The 8254-nt window shown below is 37.5% G+C and overlaps 2 protein-coding genes across 4 annotated transcripts in view; both read right to left on the bottom strand.

The window, feature by feature from the left end:
• Positions 1-143: 143 nt before the first annotated feature.
• On the bottom strand, positions 144-4429 carry LOC127444222 (UPF0390 protein zgc136864). The gene is made up of 3 exons (XM_051703495.1): positions 4305-4429; positions 4070-4125; positions 144-727 (listed from the first exon to the last, which is right to left on the bottom strand). The coding sequence occupies exons 1-3, from the start codon at positions 4390-4392 to the stop codon at positions 575-577; spliced, it is 297 nt and encodes a 98-aa protein (XP_051559455.1). The 5' UTR covers positions 4393-4429; the 3' UTR covers positions 144-574.
• Positions 4430-5354: 925 nt separating this feature from the next.
• The window catches only part of LOC127444196 (vacuolar protein sorting-associated protein 54-like), a 28931-nt gene continuing 26031 nt past the window's right edge, over positions 5355-8254 (bottom strand). For all 3 annotated transcript variants that reach the window (XM_051703442.1, XM_051703443.1, XM_051703444.1), the window contains one exon: positions 5355-7463. In XM_051703442.1, coding sequence (XP_051559402.1) covers positions 7358-7463 — 106 coding nt within the window. In that variant the 3' untranslated portion in view covers positions 5355-7357. The remainder of the gene's footprint in view (positions 7464-8254) is intronic.

The raw sequence follows: 8254 nt of genomic DNA, 5'->3' as shown, positions 1-8254 counted from the left end.
CTAGAAAGACAGTTTAAACGCAAACATTTTACATAAAAGAACGATGTAGTTTTTTTTTTTTTAAACTGCCCTCATAAAGGTAAAAAAAACTATTCAGGGAGCAAAAGTTGCCCCATTACAAAAAGTACATTCTGACCCTGCTGTAGTCTCCAGTTGCACCTTTATATTATTCAAACTAATTTAATAAATCTGTTTCCAAAGAGATCAATGGTAATACAATGAACGAATGTTGTCATTCAAGCACTTGAGAGCCAATTTTCAATTTTTACATTTTCTAAAGAAACATTAGTGGTACTTGACCATGCAAAACTCACATAAAGGTCACAAACAATTGTCATTTTACTTATAATATAAAAATAAGCTCAAAATGAATATGTCATAAAAGGCCAGCTCTCGCAGTAAAACTAATCTGCAGTGTACAAGCATCAAGCCACATTTCTACATACATTTTTACTGTCAAGCAATTAGTCTTTACAATATGGCTTCTAGCTCCACCTAGTGTCCATACAGCAAATTATACTGTTTGCATGTAAGCAGTTCATCACATCTTGAGCTCCCAACAGGTTCTGGTGTGTTATTTGGATGATCCAGCAGCGGATTTTGGGGGTCCTGATGTCCCATTCTTCCCCGCTGGAGTCTTCAGGACACTCAGTTTCTTATGTAAGGAAGTGCTGGCCCTCTGTGTCACTTCCTGTTCAATCTTATTTCTGATGGCCACCTCCAAACCCTGCGGAAAACAAAAACAATCCTCCATATCTAATTCTTGTGCTAGGATTATACATGCAGCTCATATTAAATGAGACTACATGGAATATTTGTACTTTTATAAATTCAGTTGTCACACCGTGGGAACATTTAACTACAAAAAACATTACAGTTACAGGACATAAAATCTACACTTTACATATACACTATTTGTCATGCAAATAAATCACATTAACTGAAAAAATTAAACCACAGCAACATCATATATCAAAATATAGTGTATGGTACTAAATATTACTAAATTAAAATACCACAGTATTCACATGACACTCCAAGTTAAATGCAATGATGCTTTCATGCTACAGTTAAAGTCAGAAGTTTACATACACCATAGCCAAATACATTTAAACTCAGTTTTTCACAATTCCTGATATTTAATCGTAGAAAACATTCCCTGTCTTAGGTCAGTTAGGATCACTACTTTATTTTAAGAATGTGAAATGTCAGAATAATAGTAGAGAGAATGATTTATTTCAGCTTTTATTTCTTTCATCACATTCCCAGTGGGTCAGAAGTTTACATACACTTTGTTAGTATTTGGTAGCATTGCCTTTAAATTGTTTATCTTGGGTCAAACATTTTGGGTATCCTTCCACAAGCTTCTCACAATAAGTTGCTGGAATTTTGGCCCATTCCTCCAGACAGAACTGGTGTAACTGAGTCAGGTTTGTAGGCCTCCTTGCTCGCACATGCGTCTGCCCACAAAAAAGCCATTTTGTCAGAACTTTGGAGGTATGCTTGGGGTCATTGTCCATTTGGAAGACCCATTTGTGACTGAGCTTTAACTTCCTGGCTGATGTCTTGAGATGTTGCTTCAATATATCCACATAATTTTCCTTCCTCATGATGCCATCTATTTTGTGAAGTGCACCAGTCCCTCCTGCAGCAAAGCACCCCCACAACATGATGCTGCCACCCCCATGCTTCACGGTTGGGATGGTGTTCTTCGGCTTGCAAGCCTCACCCTTTTTCCTCCAAACATAACGATGGTCATTATGGCCAAACAGTTCAATTTCTGTTTCATCAGACCAGAGGACATTTCTACAAAAAGTAAGATCTTTGTCCCCATGTGCACTTGCAAACTGTAGTCTGGCTTTTTTATGGCAGTTTTGGAGCAGTGGCTTCTTCCTTGTTGAGCAGCCTTTCAGGTTATGTCGATATAGGACTTCTATTTCTGTGGATATTAGGGGTGTTACGGTACATGTATTTGTCCCAAACCGTCACAGTACTGACGTCTCGGTTCAGTGCATGCAGTCAGACGAATAATACATCCGAGTCAGTCACAGGCGATCCACACTCTAATCCAGAAGGTGGGGCGCACGGTAATGCAACGCTGTTTGTGCGACGCTATTTAAATACAACACAACAGGAAGAAGAGCAGAAAAAGAAGAGACCATCTATGCACCAACCCAAAACAAGAATGGCTTCTCCTAATGCACAAGATTTATTTTTCATTATTCTATTTATTTTGTACTTTTATAACACGAGATGCTTTTCAGTTTTGTAGCTGATTGTGACCAAATACCTTTTGTTTTTTATCAACCCTACAAAACAATATGGCCTGTGTAAGAGTGCATTCTGTTTACTGCTTAATACACTAAAGGAGTCTGTACTGTACCAACTACCTCAAGGGAGACTAAATGCCGCTAGGTGGAACAAACTGTAATTTGCACTACTGTCTGTTCAAAATAAATGAAAAGAAACCTAGCATTTGGGATGTGTTGCTTTTTCCTGTTGTACCAAACTCGTATCGAACCGTGAACCCTAAACCGAGGTACATACCGAACTGTGACTTCTGTGTACCGTTACACCCCTAGTGGATATAGATACTTGTCTACCTGTTTCCTCCAGCACCCATGGTGTTTATACTTGCATGGAAATTGCTCCCAAGGATGGACCAGGCTTGTGGAGTTCAACAATTTTTTTTTTCTGAGGTCTTTTTATTTAGATTTCTTTAGATTTTCTCATGATGTCAAGCAAAGAGGCACTGAGTTTTATGGTAGGCCTTAAAATACATCCACAGGTACACCTCCAATTCAGTACACCTCCTATCCGAAGCTAATTGCCTAAAGGCTTGACATAATTTTCTGAAATTTTCGGAAATTCTCGTTTTACTGTGGATATAGATACTTGTCTACCTGTTTCCTCCAGCATCTTCACAAGGTCCTTTGCTGTTGTTCTGGGATTGATTTGCACTTTTCACACCAAACTACGTTCATCTCTAGGAGACAGAATGCGTCTCCTTCCTGAGCGGTATGATGGCCGTGTGATCCCATGGTGTTTATACTTGCTGTACTATTGTTTGTACAGATGAACGTGGTACCTTCAGGTGTTTGGAAATTGCTCTCAAGGATGAACCAGACTTGTGGAGGTCCACAATTTATTTTCTGAGGTCTTGGCAGATTTCTTTAGAGTTTCCCATGATGTCAAGCAAAGAGGCACTGAGTTTGAAGGTAGGCCTTAAAATACATCCACAGGTACACATCCAATTCAGTACACCTCCTATCAGAAGCTAATTGTCTAAAGGCTTGACATCATTTTCTAGAATTTTCCAAGCTGCTTAAAGGCACAGTTAACTTAGTGTATGTAAACTTCTGACCCACTGGAATTGTGATATAGTCAATTAAAAGTGAAACAATCTGTCTGTAAACAATTGTTGGAAAAATTACTTACGTCATGCACAAATTAGATGTCCTAAATGACTTGCCAAAACTATAGTTTGCTAATATGAAATCTGTAGTTAAAAATGAGTTTTAATGACTTCAGACTAAGTGTATGTACAGTTGAAGTCAGAAGTTTACATGTCCAAAAAAACATGGTATTACCATGCCTTGTGGTAAAAATAGTACAAATATTGTAGTACCATGGCACTTTTTTGTTTAATTTACAAAAAAAGGAGGTTTCAAAAGGTGCACTGAGTAATTTTTTTTTTTTTTTTTGTCATCTTGGACTTATGGTGACTATTATCAAGTGGACACAGCATCATTAAAAATTAATAGATTGCAACCGATTCACAGTCAGCCATATTTAATGTAATCCATGAACGAAAGTGTCCAATAACAGGTCGAGTACTATGCGGGCGCTCATGTGATCCTAACATGGCCGCCCCCATGAGGAGACCCTCTCAAGAGTAGAATAAAACAGCTTTATAAGGTTACAGATATGACTGGAATCTTCATCTCATGTGAATGCTCCTGGTTTCAAAAATACAATTAATTACTTTAGGAGTAAAACAAGGAAAAAAAAAAATACTGAGTACACCTTTAAAATAAGATACACCCTCTTAATGCAGCAGATGTTTTACCTTCTTGAGTTTCTGTTGTTGGACCACTTGAGCTTTCTTGGGTGCGATTATCCTTCCTGTAATAAACATAGTAAACTCAAAGTGCACTGAACTGCGTTTTTACAATGTCAGTCATGCGCATGCGCGTCTATACTACAGCAACGTGTTCACTTAGCATGCTGCTAATAAAACGCCTCTACTTGACGCTCCTGAAAGCTCACAGTAGGTCTGTTTACAAAGACACGAATGTTTTTACCTCCTTTCTTGAGTCCTTTCGGTTTGTTCTGTTGTTTTTTCGCTCCTCCGGGTCGCTGCCCTTTAAATTTCTGTTTGCCTTGAGCCATTGCGATGGTCTAATCACAACCGGAAGCAGAATGTTGTGAGAAATAGAATAAAAGTCCTTGGCGTTTCCTGGGGTGAAATTTAAAATAAAAGTCCTCTCTAACAGCAAAGAATATGCAATTCAGGATATTCTCGGGATATTATGAACCGTTTGGATCAAACACATTTTTGCGTATGTCTGCGCTGTTTTGTTCTATTGTTTTCTATATAAACACGCACTTGATTGACGTCTTTGACCGTCACGCCGTTATTTTCAGCGTCTGAGGGATATTTTTAACCCTAAAAAGGGAAGAATATAAAGGTAACTCTGAAAATTAATTAATTCTTTACTATTTTCCAACATATTAGGCCAAATACGAGGGCATGAACTACAATCCCATTAGGCATTGCGAATGACGTAATCGAATTAAAAACTAAGGAAATATATAAAACTATTGATTTTAGGTTGTTGATTATAAGTATAGAAACAATATATTTTAAGTTTACTGCAAAATATTCAGATATATGCAAATATATGTCATTTGAGTGTGCAGGGATACTGACTTGACTGTGTCATGAAAAAGGGTCACTGGGACTTGGGCTTTGTTGGCCGCAGGTCTCTGATTGGTGGATCTCTCTTTGCTAGATCATGGGTAGTGTAGTTGTTCACCAGGAATTCCGCTATTAAACACTATTTTAACCCTTGTGTGTTAATTTAAAAAAAGTTACTCAGATGTCCTTAGGGGACAAAAATGTCCACATCAAAAAACTGCCATTATAATATTATATATTAATATTATTTTCCACTTTCAATTAGTTAATTTTTTAAACCAACATCAGTCCTGATCATAACTACCAAATATTCATTCATTTTCAGGATTTTAACCCTTTAAATGCCATTTGAATGTTTTTTGTTTTTTTTACACACATACACATTTCTCAATACACACATACAAAACACACTCTGACACACAACACACACCCACAATTTTAGCTGCATCATTTATTCAGTTGTCCTGCAGTGCTCTATAATACAGCAAACAGAAAATAGGGGAAAAGCTTGTATTTGCTCCATAGGCTAAACATGAGGAAAATGGCGCCATCTGGTGGAAAATATTACAAATGTAAATTTTGAAGCCAGGGCTCCAGAATGAAAGCATAATATCATAGAATTCATGATTTTATGCTTTAATGGCACTGGGATCAAATATTGCAGTTTTAATGGGTTTCAATGGGGACATTTTTGTCCTGAAGGTCCTGAGTGTAACTATTTTGTGTACACAGTGTATTATAGATGTATTATAGGAACTGAGGTTGAAATATCAAAATTCCCCCAAAAATACACACCTTTGGCAAAATTTGTGCCGTTGGCATTAACACACTTCAAAAGTACCATGGTATTAACGTGTTTTTGGAAATGTGCAGTTGTAATACCATGGTTTTCTCTGATGCATTTTGGAGTAGCCTACTATCGTGGTACCAAGTGATTAAAAGTCCAGTAGTGATTAAAAGTCCAGTAGTTTAATTCAAATGCATTACATAAAATGAACAACAGGTATTTATTTTCACTGTGGCTTTATTAATAATAAAAAGTACCACATTTTGAATGGTCAAGCATGCCATGATATTTCCCCATCAGTATATCTCTGATCTGTTCAGCTGATCAGTACTCGTCTTTGATATCAAATAATTGGTAGGCACTTTTTATCGGGACAGCACAGGTTTTAAATAAGGTGTCTGCTGACAAACATGGATCTTACTGAATGACAAATGCCCACAGCAACACAATAAGTGATTTGATACACACAAACACACCTCTTCAAGAGGCAGTATTACAATAATACTGGGGTTTGGAAGTCAGAGAAATAATTTTAATGCACTATAGTGGAAAGGGAATTAACTTATAATCATGATTCTTCATGAAGATTTCATTAAAGAGACCTAAAACCATCGTATAAGACACTTCTATATGGAGTTTAGATTTAAACTAGGAAACCAGGTTTAATACAGGGGCTATGAAGAATCTTTTAGATGTTTATTTTACATGCATTGATGTCAAATTACTGTGATTTAGGAGGACTGTTCCATCATCTACTATTATTATAATATATTTTGGTACTGGGAGCTAGTGTAGCCAATATCATGAGTAGTTTATATATATATATATCTAATGCGGATTAACAGTAAAATGCTTTATCTGAATTTGTTGAGCAGCTTGAAGATGAGAATATCTATATATAAAAAAAAAAGATCCATATAAAGAAAGATTTGCGTGATACCTCGGTCTAGCATCCTTGACCTTTAACCTCTCCATAGCTTTGATACGTCATTGATTTGCCCATCATGAATGAACAAACATGAAAACCAAAAATCATTATAATGTTGGCTAAATTAATGGAGAAACTGGAAGTCAGTGTTTCAAAACTGCTTTTTAGGTACAAGTTCTCCAGTTCACCTGAAAAAAACAATCAACAACATATACATTTAAATAAATAACTATTCATTGTTTCATTCAACAGTGATTAAATAATTCGGTAATAACAATCGGACAGAACTGCACACGAATGGATAATTGCACTGTAGTGGCGGTACTGAAGGAGGCACTGAGGATGCGTCTCTGCTTTAGACAACAAAACTGATTTCCCACAATTCCCAGCTGCGACAGGATTGGTCAATCACATGAGCTTGTCCTGATTTGGTCTCCGGTACCTTCTGGGTACGAACTGATAGGAGAGACGTTTCTACGTCACAGGCGACCTCCACGTTTAACGAGCCCACAAAATTGCGTTCTGATTGGTGAAGGCGGCGGGCGGAGCGCGAGGTGCCGCTGGAGGAATCCAGTTTCACAGAGGTATAAAAACAACACCTGGAGTCTGTCCACTTGCTCCTTCCTGTTCCCCACCGACCTCACTTCCTCCTCCGAGACGGGGTCACCGTGATGGTAGGCGTGGCCAAGAAGCCCGATTGGCCAGGAGGAGCTGTTCGTCATCACCTCTTCTGCTCCCAGATCTCAGGCATGTTTAAGTCCAGTCGCTCCAGAGCGCGCAAAGCCTGAACGTTCTCAGAGTAAAACGCCACGTCCACCATCACCAACCTGCACAAAGAGAAAACAAAACAAAACAAAAATCGAGAGTTAATGGGAGAAACTCTGGAAGAAATATCCGGGTCATATTTTACTCCAATATCAAAAGAAATAAGAAATTATATTTTGCATTAATAAGCGAAGCCTGTTTTTAAGGAACATTAATATTCATTATTTACAACATAACAATTCAACAAATTTCCTCCAAAACGCTTTACATTTTTTTACTACTTTTTCTGTGATTCTCATTACTGTAATAGTCATTTTTACTGTATTACAGTAATAAATATTTTACAATGATTTCATTAAAATCAGTTCAACAAATTCTACCAATTTAAATGAGATTTTTCGTAATGCATTACAGTAAGAACATTGTCATTAAATAATGTTTTATTTAAGAGTCAATGACAATACAGTTGTCCGAGATGATACAAATTTGAAACCTTTTAAAAATCAAATAAAAAATATTTATCAAGTTTGTAGGAATGTACAAACTATTTTAAGCGGATGAAAGTTGGCTGGAGCGCCCTGATTTCGGGAGTGGTGCGCGGAGATGGGGAGGGTGGCGGCTTTCGAGGAGGTGTCATGTAGAAGGCTGGTGATCTGGGATTTGCTTGATGGGAAATGGGGCAGTTATTTGGCGTTTTTGGGGGACTCTCGGGGAGGGGCTGTGGAGAAGTATAGTTTTAAATGTGTGATATATATATATATTTATTATTTTGTGTGTATTCTTATAAGTGACCACAGGGATGTTCGTTGGGGGTCAGGGTGGGGTTGGTGATTGGGGAGGGGTAATTGTGGGT

This window comes from Myxocyprinus asiaticus, chromosome 7 (assembly GCF_019703515.2).
Source record: "Myxocyprinus asiaticus isolate MX2 ecotype Aquarium Trade chromosome 7, UBuf_Myxa_2, whole genome shotgun sequence".
NCBI lineage: Eukaryota > Metazoa > Chordata > Actinopteri > Cypriniformes > Catostomidae > Myxocyprinus > Myxocyprinus asiaticus.
This window is presented reverse-complemented; position numbering and strand designations above follow the sequence as displayed.